Below are 26,204 nucleotides of genomic sequence, written 5' to 3'. Positions count from 1 at the left end.
TTGCTAAATATAGGTACTACGTACGCATGAGGTGACGAGAGTCCGTACGTAGCTACTATTTATGCTAAAGTCCGGATAGTTTAGGACTCAAAATCATGAATTACGTGTAAATTTTATTCTTCATTTAATTAATTATTAGAAATATATTGTGAATTGTTAGGGAAAGATAATAAAAGATGGAAAACTCATATGTTTAATTTTCTTTTTAAATCAATTAATTGTTAAAAGAATTGTTCATCCTCTCGAATTAATCTTATAATAAATATGCGCTCATTCCGGATGTACATAAGAAAATGTCCTCCTTTCTTGTGGAGCGGGCCAAACGCCTCGGCAATATAGATGCATCTATGGATCACGTCGCACGTCCCCCGACAGTATACACGACGCTCTGGATCGGGCCGTACAACCTCGGCAGAAATCGTGCCTAATAATAATAATAATTACACGATACCTTGATATTTTAATTGTAGCTTGTAAATTTAATTTATATATTAGGAATTATTGCATTTGAAGGAATGTAATTATTTCTATTAGTTAAATAAACTTATTGTTAACTCTGTGAATCATGTTGATTTAAATATTTTTATTTTTATTTTATTTATTATTATTGACCTTTAGTGAGTGTCAAAGTCGACCATCTCGTCTATACCTCTTCGAGATTAGGCTTGATACTTACTGGGTACACATTGTTTACGTACTCATGCTACACTTGCTGCACTTTTTGTGCAGGACCTGATACAGGTGCTATAGTTGGACCTATCGGCGCGCACCCACGATATCCAGAGACTTAGTGGTAAGCTGTCCTTCTGAGCCATTCTGCAGAAACCAGTGCCACTTCTTGAATTTTTATTTTGTCTATTCTATTTCAGACAGTATTTGAACTTTCGTATAATCTACTAGATGCTCATACACTTATGACACCGGGTCTTGGCACACACACACTAGTAGAATTTTTGGATTTAGTTATTTTTCTTAGTTATTTTAATTTACCAGATCTTTTCACACTACCTTGATTATTGCAAGTAAGAAGAGCTTAATTACTTGGTTAATTTTAAAGAATAGAATATGCGTTTAAATTATTGGTTGGCTTGCCTAGCTGTAATGTTGGACGCCATCACGTCCTATAGGTGAAATTGGGCCGTGACATACGCTCAAGTCCTAAATCACGATACAGACCCACCGAGAATGTTAAAATACAGATCCTGGTCCGTTTACACAAAATATTGGCCATGGTTAACTCAAATGAGTTTTAAGACAAAATTTCACGTTTTCTTCATTTGTTTCACATAAAAACTTTCTGGAACAAGATACGGACTGAAGTTTCTCAAAACGCGAAAATAAAGGCTAAAACTCAAAATGACCTATAGGGTCATCACATAATATAGTTTCATCCCAAAAATTATCAGGTGCATTATAGCTAACTAACATGAAGTTTATCATCTCTTTTAATGTTCTACTTTTTCTTTCAGCTACTCCATTAGACTCGGGTGAATAAGGAGGAGTTAATTCATGAATTATTCCTTCCTTTTCACAAAAATCATTCAACAATAAGTATTCTCCACCTCTATCAGATCTAATTTTTTTTTTATTTTTCTACTAAGTTGATTTTCAACCTCAGTTTTATAAGAAATAAAAGTATTAAAAGTATCATCTTTATTTCTAAGCAAATATAATTTAGTATATCTGAAAAAATTATCAATAAAAGTCACATAATATCTTTCACCACCTCTAGTCATAGTCTGCTTTAAATCGTCTAATTCGGTATGAATCACGAATAATAATTAAGTTTCTCTATTTATAGAGAAACAAGTCTTTTTAGTACTTTTAGTTTCAACACATATTTCACACTTATCGATAGTATTTGAGTCTAAACCAAATATTAAGCCTAATGACTGCCTTTTCTTATATATGCAATATTAATATATCGTAATCTAGCATGCCATAAAGAAATAAACTCAACCATATAAGTAGAAGTATGTGCATTTCCATTGATAGCATCATAAACATTAAGTACAAAGAGTCCCTGGTTACAATAGTCCTTCCCCACAAATACATTATTTTTATTATAATCTTATCAGATTCAAATGACACGTTCACTCCGGCTCTTCCCAACAAGCATACAAAGCTTAAGTTTGCCCTCATAGTAAGAATATGCAGGACATCAACAAGGGCTAAAGTTTTTTCCGAAGTGAGTTTCAGGAGAACTTTACCCTTACCCAAGACTTTGGTAGTACTTGAGTCTCCAAGGTAGACCTCTTCTCTATCATCATCTAAAGGAGTGCAATAAGAAAATGCTTCTCGATTTGCACAAATATGCCGAGTAGCCCCAGAGTCTACCACATATTCTTTTGCACATGCTACAATGTTTACTTGAGTAATGATAGCCGTAATAGTATCACCTCCTTCAGCTAAGTTAGCCTTAGGAGTATAGTTTTTCCTTTGCCATTTCCTACTTTGTACTTGAATTGTGAGGTATGATGACATGGTTTTCCTCAAACAAAAAAATAAGAGCCTTTTTCTCTCTTAAGATTAGAATTTTTAGTCTTGTAACCTTTAGACTTATTCACATACCTTTTGCAGTTGTTGTTGTTACTTTGTACTAAGTTTATTTTGAGAGTGGTCATCTAGCTTTGGCTGATTCTTTTCTATTGGAATCTTCAATTAGGATATGGGTAATAATTTCTTCAGTGGTGAAACTTTTATGTATGTGCTTTAGGCTATTCTTATAGTCACTCCATGAGTTAGGCAGCTTCTCAATTAGTACTCCAGCAACAAACTTTTTGATAAAGCTATCCCTCGACCTTCAAGTCTTCTAACAATTTTTGATATTCGTTGATTTGCACATTTATCTCTTTATCATCTGTCATCTGCCATGAATAAAATTTTTCTTCTATAATTTTTTATTTTGTAGCGTCTTCAACAGTAAATTTTCTAATTAGGGCTTCCCATATAGCTTTTGCTTTCTTACAATTGCAATACACGTCAAACAGTTCGTTAGAATAGTTTGTAACATAGTATGACGATATACCTTGTTGGCATGTTGCCATGATTTCAATATTTTATTATCAGCATCTGCTCTAGGTTATAGATGCGGCAGTGCATGTGCAACGCCATGGACATCAAACAGTGAGAAAATACATTCTTGCCAAGGCTTAAAAATTTTACTGGCGAAAATTTTAATATTTAACACATTTGGAAATGGCCTGGCATATGATAGTGTAAATGAGATTGGAGCAGCAGAGGTAGCGTCAATATGGGCAGTATTGATAGTATTTTCAGCATTAGTGTTTTTGCTATAGTTTCTTAGATTATAGTAAATAAGGGCAAAAATTTCAATAACAGCACCGCAATATTATTATTCGTGGGCGAAAATAAATATACATATTGGCTTAAGTCGTGCTAGGCACTGCAATACGAAATATTTCTCTAGGATTAATTAAGCGTACCTCTACATAAGAGGATTCAAGAATTAGGAAAATATTAATATACAAACCTAGCTAGTAAGAATAAAAGAAGAAAAATGACAACTAAATAATATCAAAGAAGGAGGAAACGTAGGAAATGTTGGAAGGAGGAAAGAGTGAATACTTTTTGTCTGATGCTATTTCTTCAAATGTTTGATCCTATTTATAGGCATTTTTGCATATAAAGAATTGGTCATTTGTTCAAAGTCTTGCCACTTGTAAAGGCCCTGCCACTTGGCCATGAGTTTTCATAAAGAACACACCAAATTGTTTGTCTTTTCAGTGAAAAATAATCATTTGAAATAACTTATTACAACATCATTATCCGACCAAAATATGAGAATTCAAAAACTACATCAGACCTATCAAACGTCATTTTGCTTCGAAATCTTGAAGAAGCTATTAGTAAAAATAGTACCACATCGCTATTTTGGCTCCAGAAAAATAAAGCTCTTGAACGTGTTTTGCTCCGGCAAAATTATATGCATTGCTTTTAGATAACATTTTTAAACTGTGAAAATAGAGAACCACTAGAACCCACATCCCATATCCCTCTGTATCGCTGGAGTAGGGTGAAATTTGTAAAAATACTATTTTCGATTTTGTGGTCTACTATCATGATGGTTATTCTCAGCTGAAATTTGGCATTAAGAAATTAATTTTTTTTAAAAAGAAGAATTTACCGCAAATAAAGGTGGGTGAAATTGGAGTAGAGGTGAAGGAGATATCAACTGATTTAAACGAAGACGAAGAAGAGAAAAGCAAAAAAGAAAGAATGAGAGAAAGAAAATGAAAAGAAAAAGTTAAAGGCAAACAAGAAAAAGCAAAAATAAAAAGGCATTCATATTTGGGCAGATATTTTCTTCACGCGTGCTAAGATTACATGCAAAATATTGTGGGTGCCAGGTAAGCTCAAAAGGGGGACTTGTTTCACTTCAAGCAATGATATGGGGTTATAGGACCTAGTAAAGTTTGAAGATGTGGTACAACACCAATGGGTAATTATGTATTTTTTTTAATATTACCCAATATTTTCCTTTTACAGATTATTAACATATATATAAATAACTAAATATTTTGACCAAACGGTGTCGGATAACACCACTTGGATGAACGAGCCTCTGTCCCTAGACAAAAAATGACTGTCAACTATTTTTAAAGGAATATTCCATTGTCGTTGATGTAAAATCAAACTTTTGATTTTTGGAAGTTCTCAATAGCAATCTATTAGCAGAGTTTCTCGATGAATTTTTGATGGCACATCTTTGTCGAAATATCATATTTTTTCAAGTAAGAAAAAATATCATATTTTTTCAAATTTTTAATATTTTGAAAAAGTTTAACAAGTTGATCGATTAAAAATTTCTTTATTCGGAATTGTTCAAATTATTTTCGATCAATACCTATCAAAATTCTATTGAAAATCTAAAAATTGCACTTCAGTGCACTACTCATTTTCTTATTTCTCTACACAATACGTCAATCGCTAACATATAAACAACACTTTGTAAACACGTACAGACATCCATCAAACCTCCAAACATATACCAAATATAATTCAAACCCTCAAATACCAAAAGAAAAAAAATACTAAAATACCAAACACAAATCACAAATTACAAACAAATATTATCAAATATAATTTAGGTGTGTAATCGCACATCGAAAAAGGAGCAAGAGAAATTCATTTCAAGCATGTTGTATGAGCTTGAAAAAATAAATCGAAGTTATAATAAGCTAGCGTTTGGCCATAGATTCCCAAATTTGTTCTGAAAAATCTGATTTGGGTGAAGTTTGGTTTGAAGATGAAAATGTGTTTGGACATCAATTTTCAAAACATATTTCCCAAATTTATTTTGGAAAAACATGAAACATGACTTATACCCATAAGTTTTAAAAACTATCACAAATATTCAACAGTACCTTCATCAATAACATTTATTATATTATCGCAAACCATAATCCTGAACATAAATAAATTTGGTACAAAATTATCATTTTTATAATGAACTACTTAATACACTATCAGATGACCGAGAAGACGAAGCAACATTGTTACAAAATAATAAATTGTGGGCTCTTTTATAAAATACAAAAGTTTGGGATAATTTTTAAAAAATATAATAGTAATATTTTGGACCAAAACCAGTGAGTTTTGGGTTTTGGGAATTTGCCAAAATATGGATAAAATTTATGAACAAACATGTATTTGCCAAAACAAACCCAAATATATTTTGGCAAAATCTATGGCCAAACGGGTCCTAAAACTATGTTCAAGTTTGTGGGGCAAATTCTAACATTATATTAGCGGGTGGAGAACTTTTTTTTTTTTTTTTTTTAGGAAACATGAATATTTACATTAATATTAAAGATGTTCAGTAATATTACATTCCATGGAAACACCACTTAGGACATTTTGATTGCCAAATTCAGCAAACTTAATGCAAACATTATTCGAAATAAGTTTAACAAAATTTGTTAATACTAATTAATCTCCACATAAAATTTTACATAAAATAATTTGGTTTTTGGTTAGCTGCATAAAGAACATATAATCACCGCATAATTGATATAACATTTGGTTGATCATATAAGAAAAAAAACAATTATCAAATTACTAAACAATATGATTAATTGGCGGTATTAGATAGTACTAGCATTAAGTTATACGACATAGAATAAGAATACATGTAATAATATTATAAAAATTATATTATTTAAAGAAAAAAAATTCATTAGTTATCACTTTTACCACATTACCAATTAGTAATTATCGTCAGATCAATTACCCATAATTAATAATTATCATCGGATCATTTACCCAATAAGTAACCTAAATATCCTAATAATTTTTAAATTATCCTACATAAAACTTTGAAGTTTTTTTTAAAAGAGGGGAAGTCTCAAGTTTTTTTCTTAATTTAGAGGAAAGTCTCCAATTTTCCTTTAAAATTTTTCCTTGTTTTTTTTCTTTCTAAATTCTAAACTATTTTATTGGGGTGGGATTTTCAAAAGGCATATACCTCTAGGGTTTCTTGAATAACCCCATATATAAATTCCCACTATTGCCTTTTTTAAGACCTCCTCTTTCGCCAACCAAAAGGTCACAGCCTCATACTCTCTTCCACAGTCTCAAATCTCAATTCCTTTTTACTCTTTAACAATGGCTGTAACCTTCTCAGATCTCCACACTGAATCTGGTCTCAAGTCCGTTAACGACCATCTTTCCGGAAAAACTTATATTTCTGGGTAAGTTTTTTCAGATACTTATAGTGTGTTATTTTCTCGAATTTTTGTTTTTGTTTTGATCTTTTTTTTTTTGGCAGAGATCAATTGACAAAGGACGATATTAAGGTTTATGGGGCAGTTTTGGAGCAACCCAGTTCAGATCTTTACCCCAATGCTAGCCAATGGTACCAAACTGTTTCTGCAAAACTTGCCTCAAGGTAGAATTTTTGATTTTCCAATTGTTTGCCGCTGAAAGTTCAAATTATAGTGGTTATTTTATTGTCTTTGCGACTAATGATGAATGTTGGCGATTAGTTTTCCTGGGAAAGCTGTGGGTGTGAGAATTGGAAGCCAAGCTGCTCCTGCTGAAGCTGCTCCAGCTAAGGAAGCTGCCAAGGTAATTAATTTAATGTTGAAGTATGTATTTTTCTGGCATTAGCCACCTTTGTTTTGCTTATACTGTGTAGATGAGATCTGTAGCAATAAGTTTAGTTTGCAATTGATTTTATCCCAAGTAATTTAAATGTTGGAATTTGTGTTGGAGAAATAGGTTTGTTATTAAATATGAAGATCCAAAGTTTGTTCTAATAATCTCTAGGGATGTTTATTATATTTGAGGTGAAGAGTGTGTTAAATTACTGAAAAGACTAACATGTGTTCTGAATGTTGTCTAAGTAAGATTTAACTCTTGTTGTGACAATAAAACTCCATCAATTGACATTGATTTTGTTTTTCTGTTGACTGTAATGAGAACAGTTGGTGAAAAAGACCCCTTAAAGTTTTTTAAAAAGAAAAAAGACCTTGTTTCGATCTAGAAGTAATTAGCGGACTTTAATTTAAAGAGACACTTGAGTCTTTAAGAGAAAAGGACTTCTAAGTTTTTTTTCATAAAGTAAAGAGACACTTTTAGGATTAAAGGCTTATGAGGTTTGACTACATATTTTAAAAGGCCCCAGGAGTTTCTTTTATCTACACAAAGGCCTATAGATACGGAAGCCAACACTCTACCAAGAAAGGAAACCCCTAGTTTTTCAGCTCTCCTATTTTTGTACAAACAGCCACACATTGTCTTGAATAACCCTAGTTTTTTTATTTATACTAAAACAACACAAGTTATTTAAACCCTATAGTTTGTTTCATACAAGTAATATGCAAACACACATTCTTTGTATAAGAAGCCAAATGCTGTTTAAACAAACCAAGGAGTAAACAACCATGAGTTGTTTAGGGTTGTTTAAACTACCCGTGGTTGTTTAATAAACTATCATATCTGCAAAAATCTTGAAAAATAGGATTCGACCAACCAAAGAAAAGAAGAAAAGGTTAAAATTTTCAAAAGATAGCCAAATTTCAGTAAAAAGAGATGTGGTGGATACATGTGGTCGCCAGTGAGGTTGTTCCTGGTGATGGCCATTGTCAATGGTTCTCCTCATTTCCGATTTGGTTGTGAGGGCCTTTTATAAAAGAAGAGAAAGAGAAAGAGGAAGAAGAAGAAGAAGAAGAGGAGAGAGGGAATGGCGGGTTTGGGGATTTCAAATTTGTGGTATTAGGTGTTGAGTAATGAGATCTTATTATATATGAGGATAACCAAACTTTCCGAAAAAGAATATCTCACTTCCCTACATAAAATCTCAAATTTGAAATTCCCATTCTTTCTCCTCTCCTTCCTCATCATCCTCTTCTTCGGGCTCCTTTTCTTCTTCTTCTTCTCTCTTCCTTCCTCTCCTTCCTTATTTTGAACTGTGAGAGGAAGAAGGGTGGGATTTGGGGAGGTGAGAGAATGGTTTAAACAACCCTAAATAACATGTGGTTGGTTAGTATGAAAAATGTGGTTGTTTAAACAATCACAGCCTGTTTAAACAAACCACAAATAACCTCTGATTGGTTGTTTTAGTTTAAACAACTTGTGGTTGTTTAAACAACCCGTGGCCTTGGTGTAAATAAAATAACTTTTGGGCCTTTAGGTCTAAATGGGATCAAACCATATTAACCCTTTATCGTGTCAGGCGTCTTTTCTATTTAAAGAGCCCTTAGCTTTAAATGTCTTTTCCCTTTTCTGGACAATATTTTTAGAGATGTGTTGAATTTAATGGAAAATAATAAAAAAGAAGAGGATAATATTGATGAGGCAGTGAGATGACTTCCACTACAGTGGCACCCAGTACATCAAACCAAAAACAAACTAGTCAAAATTACCTTGAAGGGTTTGTAGATTTCAAGGCAGTTCATCAAAGGATATGACAATATATAGTACATAAAATTAAATTGACTCTATTTTTCTGAAAACTACCATGTAAGATCTCTTATACTGTCTTCCTATTTTGTAGTCAGACATCTAAGGATGTGTTTGTATGAGCTCTTTGTTTTTGAAGACCTCCTTGTATATGGTATGCATATTTTAAAAACACATAATTCATACAAACTAAATAAAGTATGTACCAGCTGCACTGCTCAGGAGTCACGTTCCAAGAGCTTTGACCTGCCACTCTTACTCTTTAGTTGACTGATTTACTTTATCATGTAGGACCGTTATAGTGGGTAGTGTTCATTCATTTAGTAGGGAACTGTTGATTTTGTCTATGCTCAAGTGTAGTTTGACACTTAGGATGTCTGCAGGCTGCCGATGATGACGATGATGATGATATTGATCTCTTTGGAGAAGAGACAGAGGAGGAAAAGAAGGCAGCAGAAGCAAGGGAGGCTACTAAGGCATCTACCAAGAAGAAAGAGAGTGAGCTTTGACATTTCCTTCTCAATTGCTTTTCATAATAATACAATGCTCAATTACTTTGATATGTGCAAGACATTTCCCTTATAAAGTGATTGCCAGAATAAAAAAGGAAGATAAGAAGCTGAAGTGGAAAATGCATAACATATCAGAACTGGAATATAGAAGGAAAATATATTTTAGCTCAAGTAAATCTTCAATCAGCTTAATTCTGTTTTCTTTTTTTGCAGGTGGAAAGTCATCCATTCTTTTGGACGTTAAGCCTTGGGATGATGAAACTGACATGAAGAAACTGGAGGAGGCTGTTCGCAGTGTTCAGCAAGAAGGGCTTACTTGGGGAGCATGTATGACTTATTATTTCCATTGCACTCTTTAACCGTGCTCTAACTGATTATATATTAGCGTTTGGTTACTGACAAATCTGTTCTTGCCGTCTCTTTGACAGCCAAATTGGTCCCAGTTGGCTACGGGATTAAGAAATTGCAGATCATGCTTACCATCGTGGATGACCTTGTCTCGGTGGACACTCTCGTTGAGGAACAACTAACAGTAGAGCCTATCAATGAATACGTGCAGAGCTGTGATATTGTTGCCTTCAACAAAATTTAAGTTCAATACAACAGGGAAATGTCTATCTGGCTTGAGCCTTGTTCAGGCTGTAATTTTGCTAGTTTTTGCGTTCTGATACTTTATATTTGTCCCTTCTAGCATTTTACTCCTCCATCTTCTGTTCAACTGTGTTTAGTTGTGAGAATGGGTATTTAAGTTCCTTCACTGTTACTCTCTATATCTTGCTGTCAAAGTTGTGTGGAATTGAGAATCAAGTTAATCCTAGTATTCTTTTTCTTTTTGACTTATATGTCTGACTACTGTTTTTGGAGCTTTCAAATATTTTCTATGGTTTTTACTTTTTAATTTTATTTTCAAGTGAAGCAAAGTCCAACAAGTAGGGCTGTTCATGGTTTGACAAAAAAATCAAACCAAACTGATTAAGTAAATCTATATTTTTCTCTATTTGGATTGGTTTTGGTTTTAAATTTTAGAAACCCATAATATTTGGTTTGGTTTTGGTTCTATTATAAAAAACTGAAAAATAAATAAATCAAACCAATAAATTATATATAAAATTTGATAACTATTTATATAAAGTATCATATCTTTTTGTAAATAATTTTAAATATTTTCTGTATTTTAATTATTATATATAGATTTTGATTTATTCTACTTATATCTTAAAAGATTGCCTAAGCCCAAAGTAATAGGAATTGGCCAATTTCTTTTCCTTAAGAGACTCAAATTCTCTAATCCTACGGCTACTCAAATTGCAAGACTACGGGCTAAAGTTGTTGTTGAAGAGTAATGCCTTGTATGATAATTCTTTTTTCAGAATATCCAGATACTGCTTTGAGCATTGACTAGTTTGGAGCTTAAGCTAAGGACGATGATGGAAGCAGCTGCGAAAGTGATCTTTATGAAGAAAAAAAGTAGAAGTGAATATGATATTATGGATTCTCTCATTCTTTTTTTAGTTTAAATACATAATTTTTACTTTTAAATGGACAAAGTTGTTTGTACTTTGGAACCTTTATTTTGGCTTGTTCTTTTGATTCTATCATGTACTGCAACTTAGTTCACCCGATACAGTTTTCTATCTTATATTATTGCTACAATTTTAATACTCTGCTTTATATTATATGCTACAGTTTCAAATATAAATAGTTAAAAGAACTATCACTGTAGGTATTTGAATTTATGCTTTAGTAGTACTTAAAATATTGTTGTATAGTGTCATTTGACTATTATCGATTTATCATTAGCTTATTAAGAACCGAAAACCTGAACCAAACCAACAACAACCAAACCGATAGTTTGTATTTAATTTGGTTTGATTTTGGTTTTAAAATTTTAAAAACCGATTAAATTGGTTTGATTTTGATTTTAATAAAAACCGACCAAACCGAACCATAAACACCCCTAAGTCCAAGCATGCCTATTCTCACATATTAGTTTTCTTTTAATTCTCTTGTTTCAATTTCAACTTGTATATTGTCCTAACTCTTAGGAGAACTAAATATCATTTGAACCTATAGATATAAAAAAATATATAAATTAAGCTGGTTAATATTATTTTAATTATTAATATTATTGTTGTTTGTACTTGCAAACATAATTTCTGATCTTATCTCATCTAATCTGGAAGATGTTGTTGGTGTATGTTCTTTTATGCCATTTCGGTTGCTTTATTATGACTAAATCCATTGCTGTCGACATTAATGCCCCTCTGAATAGTATGACATTTAGTTGCTCATATGAAAAAATATGTTGCAGAGTAATATTGGGGATTGTTTGGACCTATGCTATATATATTATCTCGTCCGTCATCATTTTGACTCATATCCTACAACCTGGAGTCAATTAGATTCAATATTGCATTTCATAACTTAATCTCAAAACATTCAATGAAATCTAAAATATAACTCATAGTCAAAGCTTAACGATATGTCAAGTACTCGATACAACCAAAAGAACTACTCCTATGAAGTACCTGAAGCAAACTCTACAAAAACATAACCTAATTTTTCTAAATAACATGCACCAAAAACATAAATAAAAAATGATTCACACAAAAAGATATGCGATTCACCAAGATGCTTCCTAGACCGGTTGCTCAAACTCAAACTCTAAAATGTTATGAATACACTAAAATTGTAGATGTTCACGCGCGTAACTTGTAAGTAACTTCCTGTAGAGGCTTTCAATTAATCAAGTTAAAGTAACTCATTCGCAAGCCGCAACCGATGATTACACCCAATGAATATATATAGTACATGTCTTCACATATACTTTTATCACTCCTCGTAGTAATTAATATATATTTTCACCTATATTTATGATTTATCCATGGTAAATCATTGTGGTCTTATTGAGAAAATAATCAAAATGGTCCTTAATGTATTGAGGTGGGACTATTTTGGTCTTGATATGTACTCCTTAACATAAATAGTCCAAATGTTTTAGGAAGGTGAACACTTTTAGTCCTACCCGTAAACATTAAGGACCAACCACACCCAAAACCTAAATCGTCAGAGCTCTCGAGAAGAAGTAAAAGCCGCCGGAAAACGACGACTTTTTACGGCGACGGCGACACTTCTTCCAGCAGCTACTTCTTTTCATTTTCGGGTATCCTTCCACTCTATCGTTCAAGTTTGTTTCCAGAGTTGTATCTTCCGTTTCGGGATGATTTTCGTTGTTCAGTAAAATAAGTGAAAATATTTGCACAGATCTTACTTTTTTAGTTTGAATATATTGATATCTTTTATATAGTTAGCTACATCAAATGGAACTTTCAAGGATTAGTCATATGCACCTCCACCCTGGTTCTTCTACTCGAGATGAAGGACACTGATTAAAAGGAGGAAATGAACTCTTACTCCTATTGTTTGTTTTATGTGACGCGATTTAAAAGACACGGTCGTAATTTAGCTTTAGCTTGGATAAAAGAAAAAATATAAAAACAAATAGTTAAGTTATTGTGATCGGGAAAGATCATATAGTTGCTTAAAGTTGAATTCCTTAAATGAATATGGATTTTTAAAGAAGTTAGAGTTGTATAAGCTATTATTGCTTGTAGAATAATGTCAAACATCTTAGAATGTTTTACTTGTATTTCCTAGAAACAGAATATAGTTCTCTGGTGGAGCCTTGGCGTAACTGGTAAAGTTATTGCCATTTGACCAGGAGGTCACGCCGTCACGGGTTCGAGACGTGGAAATAGCCCCTTGTAGAAATGTGGGGTAAGGCTGCATATAATAGACCCTTGTGGTCTGGCCCTTCCTCAGATCTCCCGCTGCCCTTTTTTTTTTAAGAATAAAGCTCACTGGTCATTACTAAGGAAGCTAAATCTGTCGTTGATCTTTTATATTCTATCAAATGCTAATTTCTGAGAGATGTTTATTACAGGATAGAAAAATCAAAACAAATGTCGATAAAAGGTAGAAAGATTGCTGGGAAGGGGGAGACAATGGCATCACATTATGCATTTGGACAACTTGAAGACGAGATAATTATTAAGCATAGACTTCTGACTCGGACAACCACCACTAGAGGTGAACCGCCACTGAAGAAACTCCAAAAGAAGTTTACTACTTTTGCCTCGGAGATAGAGAAGGAAGCTGATAACTACGGAGATTGTAAAAGACTTGCTAAAGCATTCTTGCAAGAGCTTAATGCGTTTGAGATTCCGCTCCTAAAGAGCAAAACAGTAATAGATGCAAATGTTAGAGAAAAGGAGAATTTCAACGACCTGAAAGGTGAAATCAACGTGCAGATTTTACAAGCTCAGGCGGATATAGAAGATCTCAAGAGGCAACTTGAAGAAAGCAAGGTTGAAAGGAAGCATAAAGAAGAGGGTGAGGTGATCAGGAAGTTGATTGCTATGCAACCTCCAAGATCCGAAACTCAGAAGGTTTTAACAGAGCTTGAGAAAGATTTAGCTGCGTTGGAAGCAGAGAATACTGCTAGTTCAAGGACATTGGACCTTCGAAAAAAGCAGTTTGCCCTTTTATTGCATGTGGTACGTATCTTGCTACGGACTTACCTTCCGTTAATGCTCTTGGTTTCTTCAGGAAGTTTTAGCTCGGAATGCATTGATTGCTGTTAGTGATTTAAAGTTGCTAAGTATACTATATACATCAGAGATAACTGATTCATATCACTAAGTAATAGGTCAAACTGTTATAGAATATCATTCGTGTAGCCCATTTGTGCATTTTAGTTGCACTTAACGTTTTAGCCGATCTTAGTTTTTAATACTTTTTCGTCTTTGACAACACTGTTAAAAGTTGAATGTGAGATTTTTCATGTTTGGAAATACTCTGTTTAGGTACATAGAACTTTTTTAGTAGTACTTCATCCGCATTAGAGAAAAACTTAATTGGTGAAAGTTGCTCATATCTTTTGCTGAATGTCCTTTTTTTGGTTTCAGGTCGATGAGTTGCAGAACACAATAGAGGAAGAGCAGAGGAGTTTAGTCGAAGAGATGAGGAACGTAGTCGATGATCATAACAAGAGTGGAATCGAGGATGTTACTGTGGGTCCTGAGGCAATGATTGTGGATTAGCTAGTGAATCCCTAGCTTTTGTATGCTCGGTTTACTCTTACGTAAGATGAGGATTGAGGGTTGTGGATTCATGGTGTTTATATGATGTTTCTGAAAATAATGTAAGGCATCAATCTAACTTAAATATCTTAATACGAGAAAGAAAGTGTTGGTATTCAGGTCTTGTAGTGCTGCTAGATTTTGCCAGGTTCACGTCTTACTGCAACATGTGTAGGATTTTCATCTCAGCATTCATATGAAATGCTAAGCTAGTTAGGTTGCATATCTGGTGTTGCCAAAGAAACATTTGCTTCATTAACAGTCTCTTCTATTGTGCTTCCAGGTTATATTTGGATTGTCCAGAAAGCTTAATTTCTGTTGAGATTGCTCAGGGTCCATTGGATGACTTCTGCTATGGGAGCTCAATTTTGGGATGTATAACATTAAGTGAAATGGGTTTGGTCATTGTCGTTTAGGATTCTGTACTTTTTGTACACATCTTGTACAATATCACATTATGGATAGCTGCTGCTTTATATGTACATTGTCTTCTTCGTATCGGGATGCGAAATTTGGAGAGAGCATGAGAGATAAGTCTTGAACACCTCCACATCTGACTTGCTTGAGAATCAGCCTCCTTTTGCTTATATCTGTAGATTACACTCCAGAATTATCAACTTAATCAGCCTTCCCTCCTCTCTTGCACCCCACAATTTTTTTTTTTTTCCGTTTCGTAATTTTCTGTTGTATCATTCTGGAATATACAACAACATATCCAGTATATTCCCACAAGTGAGGTCTGGGTATTATTTTGGAATATGAGGAAGAAATTGGTCAAAAAGACATTTACAGAAGGAATAGAGGTAAGTGGCCTTCTAATTTCTTTTTAATCAAGTTTTAATGGAGAGAAACAAGAGAAGGGTTATACTTTTATGAACATCTCCCATAATGAAATGTCTAAGTGTTTTAGTTTGTCGCTTATTAATTATTATTAGGATTATCAAACTGCATGTTTTATAAAGTGAGATTTTGGAGGAAATGTGTTATGTAGATGATTGCTCATTTATCGTTTATAAAATCACCTAAAATTATTTATTAGTTACTCCCTTTGTCCAAGTTTAAATTTCTTTCGGGTTTGGGGTGAGCAGGATGCCCTTGCAGGAACGGAAGGTAGGCTAGATTAAAATTAAACCTTTTATTCGTAGGATAATACTGGGTATTTTGTTGTTATTTGTAGGATATATGTACGGATGTGCAATTACAATCAGACCTCTCTATAACCGCGTCCCTATATAGCAACCATTCAATATAAAAGCCAAGTTTTTTCTCATAACCGATTTTTTAAGTTTATATTTTACCTATCTATAACAATTTTTTACCTATCATAGCAACAACCATATTTATAGTAGATCACTCTTCGTAAAATTACCTCTCTATAACATCCATATAGGATCTTTAAAATTACTAATAATAATTCTAAGAATATGCACACAATCTTTTCCATTAAATAAAGTTTCTATCTTGCATAAGATATAAAATTTGAAGATTTGCACATAATATCTTTTTCATTGGACAATTTTCCAAAAAATATTTAGATAGAAAATTTAACTGTTAAGCTCTTAGATTATCTTTAAGGAAAAACTATTGGATACCTTCTTGCTGAAAATTTGGACACGATATTCACCAATTCAAGCATAATATCGCTAGTAAGAGAATGAAATACATGAAACAAGCTACAATTACAAAGTTATTCCATCAATCTTTAGTTTTTAGGTAGCTTTAAAATGTCTACCTTAAAGTTTAAATCTTTATATTTTTAGTTATGAATTTATTAGTAATGTATTAGCTTTCTTCAATATTTAACTAGTGAAATATACAATTCTTTTGATATTTTAAATTTGAATAATTTTCTTATCTTTTATATGTAACATGAAAAAAGGTAAAAAAAAATAATTTTTGGATAATTTTTATCTATAACAGCCAAAAAATATTTAAACGTCAAATGTTGTTATAGGTGTATAACAGTCATTCACTATAAAAGCCAAAAAATATAGGAACAAACGAGGTTGTTATAGAGAGGGTTGACTGTATAAAAAGAAAAAGTAATTACTGTATATTTTCTAAGATATTCAGCTAAAATTAAAACATTTCATGAATCCCTTAACAAATAAAAGTTGTCAAATAAATTGATAATGTCTTTCTTCAGAGTTTCACCATAATAAAGTCTGGATATTACACCTATGAAAGAACGTCATTCCAATGTTGTTCTATCTAGGTGCTCATATTCACAACAATTTCACTTGCATCTACAGAAAAGTAGTAATAGACTTAATTTAGCTAGCACTTGCAGAAACATAATGTGGGAACTGGAGACAGATACAGCATAAATAAGCACCTGTCAAAAACTATGCATGTGCAAAGTTCTCTATTATTTCTGAAAGAATGACAAATGCTGCACCTCCAAAAATAAGTGAGAGAGTGATCTTTCCTCCAGGAACCAGCGGGGGTAGGTTTGGAGTTTGAGTTGATACCGAATATCTGTCGGACCAGGACATTGCAGCTGGAAGAAGTCCGAAAAGCACCAAAACTACAAAACCACAAGCACACGAATTATATAAATTGCTCAGAATGATATTGAATAAACATACAGATAGATGGACAACGATATGCAGCTGATGGCTGATGCCACATTACATTATGTCCCAAATTGAAGTTTTGAAAATTTCGGGTGCTAGCAATAGCGAAAAAGTCATAAAACAAAGGGCAGCCCAATGCACTAATATTCTACTATGCGTAGGGTCTGAGGAAGGACTAGACCACATTGGGCCTACTGTACACAACCTTACCAGTTCTACATGTCAAGGAGCTATTGGCGATTGACCTATTGTTTACTTTTTATATACTTTTCCTACCGCCACCTCTAGGCCTCCATCCTCAAAGGGTGCACAATATGCAACCAAATTACTGAACTTCATCCCCTGTATCCTTTCGTTACTCCAATGCAAACAGCATGTGATAGCATTTGTATTTTGTTTCTAGAGAGAAAAGGATTCCACGAAATGAATTATTTAATACTAAATACAGTTTTCTTTGCTTTGATGTAATTCATGAGACTGTGTACACCATCTTTCCTCACTGTTTTACATATTATTCTCCAACTGCTCGGTTATAGTAAAAGAAAGTTATACTGTAGGTAAGTCTCCGTACCTCCATAGGTTCCAGCAAAATCCAATGCTTTGAAGAATATCTCTGGATCTAGCTGTGAAAGTATCAGGGGAGGCACCAAAGTAAGTAGGTAAGGCAGAGGCCTGTTCGGACCTGATGGTAGTTTCAGCACTGTCAGCAGTTCAATGACAAAAGTAAAACATAAGTTAGACCTCATAAAGTGTGCTAAAAGGAAACTTATTACTTATGTAACATAGTGAAATCTACAAGGTAATAACATTGCTAGTAGGTTTAGCTCAAAACCGTTTATGAAAGGTAGCAAAGAGTGAATAGATTTTTAAGGCATAATTTTGTTCATCGACTCCACAAAGAGAAGCTAAAAGGGAAACAAACTCGGTAAAATAAGCGCCCGGAGAACTCAGGGGCATAGAAGATGTGTTAATGATTCCTCTGGTAATAAACCCTCCTGTTTTACGCCCTTTTGGCTTCCTGATAGTGACATTCATTACCAAATTGTCTCTAGCAAAGCTAAAGTGGACAACCAACATCTCAATCACTCCCCTTTCTTTGTTTCTAGATACTCGAAGCTAAAAAAGCTGTTGTCTGGTAATTACTGAAAGGGACTTTACATTTTGTGCTAATAAGCATTGGCTTCTAGAGGACACTGTTGTAATCACTTTCTTATAAAAGAGATGTTCTAAGATTTCAAATTACCACACCATCCTTCCACCTTAGTTCCACAAACTTCCCGCTTGAGAATGAAGGTACAACTTTTACATTGTTTTAATTGGTTAAATACATTAATCACCTTCGATTGAAAGCGCTTAAGTAATGGTGAAGAACCAGCGGAGGAATGTTTTAAACTAATTACAAATGATGAACATAATCAGGCAATTGTGGTACAAAAAATACAAGTGCTTTCCAATAAATAGTGAACCAAAAAAAAAAGATGAAGATTTTATGCAAGACAATCATTCGCAACTATACTAACTGCAAACCAAGTTTCGCTAACAGAAAAGCCCTGAAAATAGTACATGAACATAAATTAGATGATTACTGAGCCAAGTCACTCACAGTCAGCAAGAAAGTCCACAAGGCCCAAGACAAATCCGATATAAGAAGTAGCAATTGCCAGAAGCGAAAAGACATCAACTATTGGCTGCAAACACAATGTTTAGTTAAGAGGAGAAAAACTTTCAGTGCCGGCTTATTTTACTTAATTTCAAAAAAGAAATATAGTAGATCATTGTAATAAGTACCAACCCCAACAATTCCATTAGTAGCCCGCAGTAGTTGTAGTGGATCTACAATTTTGTCTGCTTCAGTACCAAGAGTTGTGATTGTTCCCAAAATGACACCATCCCAAACAAGAAACAGAGCAAGTGGAATTGCTGTCCCGAAAACTATAACACTCCTGCATCCATAACAATTTAATTTATTTTGAACATAGCAATAGCCAACTATATAATACTACCTGAAATATTGATAAGACGTTATATAAAGCAAAGATGAACCGAGTGAAACAGCCTCTATAAAGGAAGGTGACCAAATTTTATATGTTCGTAAGGTATGGCTAATATATGCAGCAAAATAGCGATAATCACCTGACTTTTGACAGGTCCCCTTCAAGATTTGTACAGAGAACAGGTACAACATTCTGAGAACAAAAAGCAACCGAATATCTTAGATGCACAATCCCGGGGTGACTATATGAATTGATTGGAAAATGCTTTTACCTGATAAACAAAAGAAAGTGCAATTATGGGTATACTTTGAGGAGCAGCTTCAAAATTAGCTTTCAGAAGAGCCTCCCAGTGCAAGTCTCCACTGGCAACAACCTTAGGCATAAAAGATAGGATATCAATATTTCTCTCTAAGCCATTTCCAATGCTTTACATGAAAGCTTGATATAGGTGTTTCCGAGACATGGATTAATATGGCAAAAGTTTGTCATTGACTTTTTAAAGTTGTTAAAATTTAATACATCGCTTGGTTTTTTAGGTTTCGGCATGTATAAACAATAAATAAAGTAGACCATATCTATTAAGAAGCCCATCTTAGTCAATAACCGTCTATTAATGTAATGTTCATATTGATGGGGCCATGTGAAGTTATTAACTTCTTTTACGCGTAACGTTATAGCTTCAGGAACTTCCATTAAGCAAACCTGTTGGCAAGAATCATTTTAACATTTCATACAACACCTCTAATAAAAATTCTATTAATGTGGTTTCCAAGAAACTTATTAAAAAAGGTCTGCACTTGATGTATGGGAAGATAATATCCTGTATCATGTCTACAACGTATATAAACAACAAATAAAGCTGATCATGTCTAAGCATTAAGAAGCTCAATCGAACCGATAATCATCTACTAATCTAATAAGCATATAGTATATAGTACTATGTGAAGTAAGGATCTTCTTTCATATCTACCATTATAGCTTTTGGACCTGCCAATGAGTAAACCTGTTGGCAAGAAGCATTTACCATCTCATGCAACATCTAAATACTAAAAGAACCTAGGCATTCTAACTAATTCAGGTGGCAGCTAATCTATGTTGGCCTCACCAGACACCTATCGAGGCATATATTGGCATGAGTCAGATACAACAGCACCAATTTCAATGAAGTACAGAAACACATTCTCTACTAAGAAGAATATCAATATTGCACCCTTACAAGTAATATGCAAAACAAATGTTACTATCCTAAAGATAGTAATAACTGCCTTTTCTACTTGATTAAGAATGGAAATTACCACAAGAGCTGTGAAAGAGGCGACGATACCAAGGACAAGGACACCGTTAACCGACCCGATAGTTCTCTGGCTAAACAAAATTAGAAATTGTGTTACTTTCACAATCTTCTAAGGATGAAAATTATGTATCATTTTGCAAAAAGAAAAGGGCTTATTCCTCCATGTAGAATAGAACAACAATAAGATTAACTGAGCAGTACACACTGCCCGGGGCATAAGATATTGCTTTGTCAGTATTTAGCAATGTTTTCCTTTACCATGTTGAAAAGACCGTATCCATGAAATGAATTTACATACACAATGTGAGTATTTGGTAAAGCAGACGGCGTTCCATATCTGAACAAGGAAGAACAGCATTACTGGTAATAACAAATTTTTTCTTCAGGTATTTATATTTCGTTTACAGTTCTTTAGATGTAACAAAGAATTAAGGAACCATAAATCACAGGAAGTACACAAACCAAAGAGTACAAGTTGAAGTTAAACCATTTATCACAAAAGTTTCTTTCATATGAATATCGACGCATGTCAGAGCACCCATCAGCTGGCGCGCTGCACTTTCATAGACAATTTTTCGTGGACCTTGTTACAAAATGCACTAAACCTTCAGGGAACAATTCTTTTTAAAAGTAATGCATACTTGTAGTCATTGGTTTTGAAAAGGAGTTACTGATCATGACAATAAGAAAAGAGGAACGCTGCCAACAAAAATGAGAAAGTAATGTCAAACCTTCCAGAGAAGCAAATCCCTCCAAGAAGCAGTGAAAACAAGGTTGCGGTTTCCCATCTGCAATCATAATGCTTCCATCAACTTTTGCCTAAAAAAATCATATGAAAAAATTTACAATATTCTCCAAGAAGCTATGAGAAATTAATGCCAAACTTATGGCGCTTTGAAATAACACATACAGGAAGAACAAAACATCCCAAAGACATCATTTTGACTATTTAGGAAGAAATGGTAACCCTAAAGGATTATCATTTGTCTTCTGTAAACAAACCTATCTGGAAGTAAACTTCACGATTTAATAAAGTAAATCACACTCCAGTCGATGAATGTAAGAATGTTGCATAAAACTTGGACAGCTCATTATTTTCCTTCACACTGAATATCATGTCTGTGTTAGTCAAATAAAATAAAGCCAAAATTCAGTTTTAAAGCATTTAAAACAAAAACAAAAACCATAAATCTGTTTGCAAATCTACATCCTAGATTAAGACATACCAAAAGGAAATGAGGAGTAAGTGAACCCATTTCCAAGTAAACTCTTTTTAACTGATATATGGCATAATTTTATTTCTAAAATGCCTGCTCTCAAGTATATTCAGGAGTGGAAGCAATGCAGGTAGAACCTCCAAGACCAAGAGGTACCACGAGGCCATAGTCCATCGATAACATCAGGCATCAACCTTTTCTTTAGAAGTATAAATTGGAAAGCCAAACTCTTGAGAATTGTATGATTACATGATAAAGGAAATTTAAAGACTGTCATCAACTAAAGCATAAAAATTACATAACTGATGATACTATCCGAAAGTTTTAAGGAAGATTTTGAACATACGATGGAATCCCGCTGAAGTTTGTCAATATATCTGAAGAACGAGCGACGTAAGCAACAAGAAGGGCGTAATGGATGAAAATGTACGACCAGCTGCCGTTAGAAACACAGTTTCATTAAACGAAAAATTATTCAAATCAAAAGTGTGTGTGTAAAACTAAAAATACTTGATTCTCATAACTAAGAAAACTATGGGAGGGGAGAGGGGTTTAGATCAATTAATAATGGGTTAACATACATCAATGAATACCATCAAAAGACAGTTACTAAAACTTGTTTTCCTTTCTCTTTTTCACTCAAAGCAGTCGATAAATCACTATAGTAACAAGGCTCACTGAAAAAGTTTTGGAATTCAAGCAAAAGATAACCAATTTTTGCAGCATTAGCAATGTAAGATCAACCTACCAAGCTACTTGCACTCCTGTATTTCCTAGCGTTCTCCTGACCATTGACACCTGAAATAACCACGTTCCATTAGGATAAGAAATGAATGGAATTAGAAGTTGAAATCAAAGAAAGCATATCGGATTAGTATAGCCACCACATCTATAGGAAGTGAGGAAACAACTTCATATAAAAACGACGCGTGATGAGAAGTGTAGATGACACTTTATTAAACTTTTTAAAAGAAACTAATGTGAAATAAGACCATCTATTTAAAATATTTTAAATGTAAAAACGGTTATCTTGACTTCCCATTTCACATTATATAATGACAGATTATATCTGCTTTGAGAGAGGAGATAACATTAAAACACCCAACATGGAAAAGAAAAATGGAAGTTCAAATTTCTAAGTTCTGTGAGCATAAGCTTTTCTCCACGCAGAGTAATGGGTGGTCCTGAGTAATTTAACAAAACCATTTTCTTGAAGAAGGAAGAAAAGAAAATCTATGCTCAGATCAATAAGTATCATACCAATGACACACCGCCTGAACCAAGCTCACACATTGTCTTCACATTTACTTCCGCAATAAGTAGTCCAGTCACTACCTGCACCATTTTGGATTTCCAAGAATCTTATTGATGCCAGAAAATTGAAGACCGGTTTAGGAGTGGGGAGGAAAAGGGGTAAGAGGAATCAAACGTAGCAGTCAGAAATATAAGCAATAACATACTATTGATGTGGAGGTTATTACAGAGAAGAATCTATAGGGGCAACTAGTGAATTAATTAATCGACTTTTACATTTATACTGGTTTTCAACAGATTCTTGAGAAACCAGATTAGAAAATGATAAGAAAATGAAAAATGGAGAAGTTGAAAAAATGCTGAATCGTTTACCATAAAAATCCAGCAAATAATGCAAACTACTGCAGAGGCTAGAAATCCAGATTCTTGTGTGACGGCCGGAATAGCAAGAATACCTGCACCTACCTATTCACGACACATAGATGATAGTTTACTGTAAGTCCTTTCATTCATGTTAAATAAGAGTAAAAACATAGGAGACATGATGCCTAACGAGAAAGAATTTGCAATCAGAATACGCTCGAGAATTGTTGATATTCATGGAAGGAAGCTACTACCATCAAAATCAAAAAATGTACGCAGCCAGGAAAAACTCATATATTCATATTTTGAAATCGTCGACTTCCCCTCTTCATGCATTTCAAATAACTTTCTCATACTCCCTTAAGCCAATCAGAGTCTACACATTAATCAGGAATGGATATTAAGAATTGAGTGTCTGTACAGGTTGCTTTATTAACTTTCTTATACTAGTAAAAAATGTGGCTTTAAAGTTATAAATTTAATTAACTAAAAGCTTCTGGTAGAGTAACATTGGATAGGATGCTAACTTTCAGCAACGTAAATTTGGAGATTTGTTGAATAGCATGAAAAAGATTGTCCTAATAAATGGGAAGATATTTTGGGACAGTTAGAAGAAGATCAGTTGTATAGCAGAAAGCTGACTGTGCAGAAGTACAAGTCTTGATATGTAACAACCACATAAAATTTCGGAATGGGAGAAGATCACAACAAGAAGCTTTTTGGAATATAAGACCACATAAGAAAGCAGGCAACAGAAAAGTACTTAATACTAGGAAATGAACCAAGATTGCACATTAGAGATGAAACGAAGAGAAAGAAACCTTTGAGCTTCTTAACGAACCACTCATGATTATATAGGTCACACCTAGTAATAGTAATTCTGAATCTATGTGTTACAGGATCAGCAAGCATCCTGTAGTTGTTACACATGTCACATAACATCCCCCAGTCTTCATTTGTTTTCTTGGATGTGCTATATAAAGTAAAAAATGATAACATGTGAATATGTGATCACTTCTAATTTATAGGTAGTCGATGAGAGACATTCCCCATGTGACCATTGAACCTCATAATGAAGAAGATTACTTCATCTCGAAGCACTGGGGAAGCAAAGATATTAGTAAAATTCAATTCTCTGAAACAAAGAAGTAGCTAACAGTGAGCAGAACAAATTCATCCATTTGCATAGTCTTTTGAGAGTCCACTTAAGGACTACTTTTTAATTTTAATTTAGTCTCAACAGAAGCAGAAAGCTCTTTGTTTCTCTACCATTGCGGCTAAAAATGAACTGAGTAACCCCTTTCTATATACATTTTGCTCCTGTTTAAGAAGATTGCATCATCTAAAGATGCACACTCGATGAAATAGGGCCTGAAACTACATCCATATCCCACCAATATCAAGTCAGAAGTATCATGAAAGTTTGACACCGCAACTACAACAACTAGAACATAACATGATAAAGAAGCAACAATTACATGTTCTATAATTACAAAGAGCGTGTGGATGACATAAATTTAGTATATTATCATTAGATGATGCTATGTGATATATAAACAAATAATGTACACATGCATAGTTCAAACATTGTGAAAGGGAGAGAAAACTTACAGTGGTGCCAGCAACGAGAAAAATGGCACTGCTGAGGCTTCCTGAAACAATTGAGGAAGACAGTTAAACAAACACATAAAACGTCAAGATTTCCAAATAACATAATTTCTAAGGGAACTTGAAACACTTGCTTCATTCCGGACATAAAGTTTAATTTTCGGACTTTGATATTAGTCCCAATGCTAATCCATCTAGACCAAAAAATTTATTTCAACCAAAGTGCCGAATGTTGAACTATAAGGGTTGTTACTTCAACTATCTCTCCCACCAAGATCTTCCTCCTAATTCCTTATTTCTCTAATCCTTTAGACACTGCAGTGTTACAACCAGCTCAGCAATGCAATAATAGTGGGGTTAATTTCATTTACTCATATTTCACGTAATTTCACCAAAGTCACTAAAAATAGTTCAACTTTACCTAAATAACCAAAAAGCGATTCAACTTTGACTAAGTATCACAGAAAGTCACTAGGAGGAAACAATAGAGATATGGTGATAGTGGATATAATATTATTTCTATGATACTTCGGCAAAGTTGAGTGATTTTTGCTGTTACAATCCTTTAGTGACTGTTGTGATACTTTGAGTATTAGTTTTACATTTGGTAAAAGTTTTGAGAATTGGCTTAAGAAAATGGCATTGACCAGACCATTAAAGTCAAGCATGATGAAACAGTGAAAGATGAACCAAGAAAGCAGCAAATTAAAAATACCTGCTTCTCTCTTCAAAGTGGCTTGATTGAGGTTAGAAAACAGTCTTTCAAAGTCATACACTTCTTCCCTTATACCCACTACTTCTCCTTCCAATATTTCTTCAGTTTTTTGTTCACTTGACTGTCTTTGGGAGTAACACTTGAACAAAGTTCGTGACTTAAAGCTTTGAGAACAGCATTTGGGTAAAATCCTAGGAGGTACATAACAAGAATTTGAAGAAAATCTACGAAATGGGTTTTGCGTATGAGGAAGGGAAAGCTTGAAATGAAGTAATAGAGAAGAAGAAGAAGAAGAAGAAAAGGCCATTGTTAGGTGTTACACAATTAGAGGGAGTTGCCTCTTTTTGCTCGTTCTTGTTGTATTTGGTTCTGAGCTCTACCTGCTCTCTCAGCCAGTTCTTTCTGGTTTTTTGGTTGGTTGGACGAGAACTAGAGGCAAAAAAGAAGCTGATGTGGAATTTGGAAAACTTTGTGTTATAAATGGGATAAATACAATTTAAAAGCCAACTTCAAATTAATCTTTTAATTAAAATCGTCAAATCTTTTTTCCCTTCCTTTTGTTTTCCCTTTAATTTGAAGGTTATTTTTCTTATATTTTAGTGGGA

General features: G+C 33.7%; 3 protein-coding genes across 5 annotated transcripts; 2 read left to right on the top strand and 1 right to left on the bottom strand.

Annotated features, from left to right (window-relative positions):
• Positions 1-6,532: 6,532 nt before the first annotated feature.
• Positions 6,533-10,277, top strand: LOC107759618 (elongation factor 1-beta). The gene is made up of 6 exons (XM_016577595.2): positions 6,533-6,713; positions 6,791-6,910; positions 7,008-7,089; positions 9,309-9,423; positions 9,651-9,764; positions 9,866-10,277. The coding sequence occupies exons 1-6, from the start codon at positions 6,628-6,630 to the stop codon at positions 10,027-10,029; spliced, it is 681 nt and encodes a 226-aa protein (XP_016433081.1). The 5' UTR covers positions 6,533-6,627; the 3' UTR covers positions 10,030-10,277.
• A 2,161-nt stretch (positions 10,278-12,438) lies between these two features.
• Positions 12,439-15,130, top strand: LOC107759617 (THO complex subunit 7A-like). Of its 2 annotated transcripts, XR_001642216.2 has the most exons (4): positions 12,439-12,600; positions 13,381-13,993; positions 14,405-14,640; positions 14,862-15,130. XR_001642216.2 is itself a non-coding variant. In XM_016577594.1 (3 exons), exons 2-3 carry the CDS (start codon positions 13,400-13,402, stop codon positions 14,537-14,539), a joined length of 729 nt encoding a protein of 242 aa, XP_016433080.1. In that variant the 5' UTR covers positions 12,439-12,600; positions 13,381-13,399; the 3' UTR covers positions 14,540-14,697. The 2 variants fall into 2 exon arrangements, 1 of the variants encoding a protein (XP_016433080.1); XM_016577594.1 differs by lacking the exon at positions 14,862-15,130 and having other exon boundaries at positions 14,405-14,697.
• A 1,520-nt stretch (positions 15,131-16,650) lies between these two features.
• On the bottom strand, positions 16,651-26,042 carry LOC107759616 (uncharacterized). Of its 2 annotated transcripts, XM_075221865.1 has the most exons (15): positions 25,600-26,042; positions 24,888-24,928; positions 23,286-23,378; positions 22,920-22,994; positions 22,408-22,457; positions 22,006-22,095; positions 21,174-21,230; positions 20,444-20,513; positions 19,420-19,521; positions 19,288-19,340; positions 18,947-19,097; positions 18,758-18,842; positions 17,726-17,854; positions 16,914-17,105; positions 16,651-16,824 (listed from the first exon to the last, which is right to left on the bottom strand). In XM_075221865.1, the coding sequence occupies exons 1-14, from the start codon at positions 25,904-25,906 to the stop codon at positions 16,924-16,926; spliced, it is 1,485 nt and encodes a 494-aa protein (XP_075077966.1). In that variant the 5' UTR covers positions 25,907-26,042; the 3' UTR covers positions 16,651-16,824; positions 16,914-16,923. The 2 variants fall into 2 exon arrangements, with proteins under 2 accessions (XP_075077966.1, XP_016433079.1); XM_016577593.2 differs by having other exon boundaries at positions 16,651-17,105.
• Positions 26,043-26,204: the final 162 nt, after the last annotated feature.

This window comes from Nicotiana tabacum, chromosome 9, assembly GCF_000715075.1.
Source record: "Nicotiana tabacum cultivar K326 chromosome 9, ASM71507v2, whole genome shotgun sequence".
Taxonomy (NCBI): domain Eukaryota; kingdom Viridiplantae; phylum Streptophyta; class Magnoliopsida; order Solanales; family Solanaceae; genus Nicotiana; species Nicotiana tabacum.
Note: the sequence above shows the minus strand (reverse complement) of the source record. Positions and strands in the feature narration are given on the sequence as shown.

Coding starts and splice junctions, on each gene's coding strand:
- LOC107759618 (XM_016577595.2), top strand. CDS start 6,628: ATGGCTGTAACCTTCTCAGATCTCCACACTGAATCTGGTCTCAAGTCC. Junction 6,911..7,007: donor TCTGCAAAACTTGCCTCAAG/GTAGAATTTTTG, acceptor GTTGGCGATTAG/TTTTCCTGGGAAAGCTGTGG. Junction 7,090..9,308: donor CAGCTAAGGAAGCTGCCAAG/GTAATTAATTTA, acceptor GGATGTCTGCAG/GCTGCCGATGATGACGATGA.
- LOC107759616 (XM_016577593.2), bottom strand. CDS start 25,906: ATGGCCTTTTCTTCTTCTTCTTCTTCTTCTCTATTACTTCATTTCAAG. Junction 22,458..22,919: donor GTTCAGGCGGTGTGTCATTG/GTATGATACTTA, acceptor TGGTTATTTCAG/GTGTCAATGGTCAGGAGAAC. Junction 22,096..22,407: donor ACAGGAGTGCAAGTAGCTTG/GTAGGTTGATCT, acceptor TTCTAACGGCAG/CTGGTCGTACATTTTCATCC.
- LOC107759617 (XM_016577594.1), top strand. CDS start 13,400: ATGTCGATAAAAGGTAGAAAGATTGCTGGGAAGGGGGAGACAATGGCA. Junction 13,994..14,404: donor TTGCCCTTTTATTGCATGTG/GTACGTATCTTG, acceptor TTTTGGTTTCAG/GTCGATGAGTTGCAGAACAC.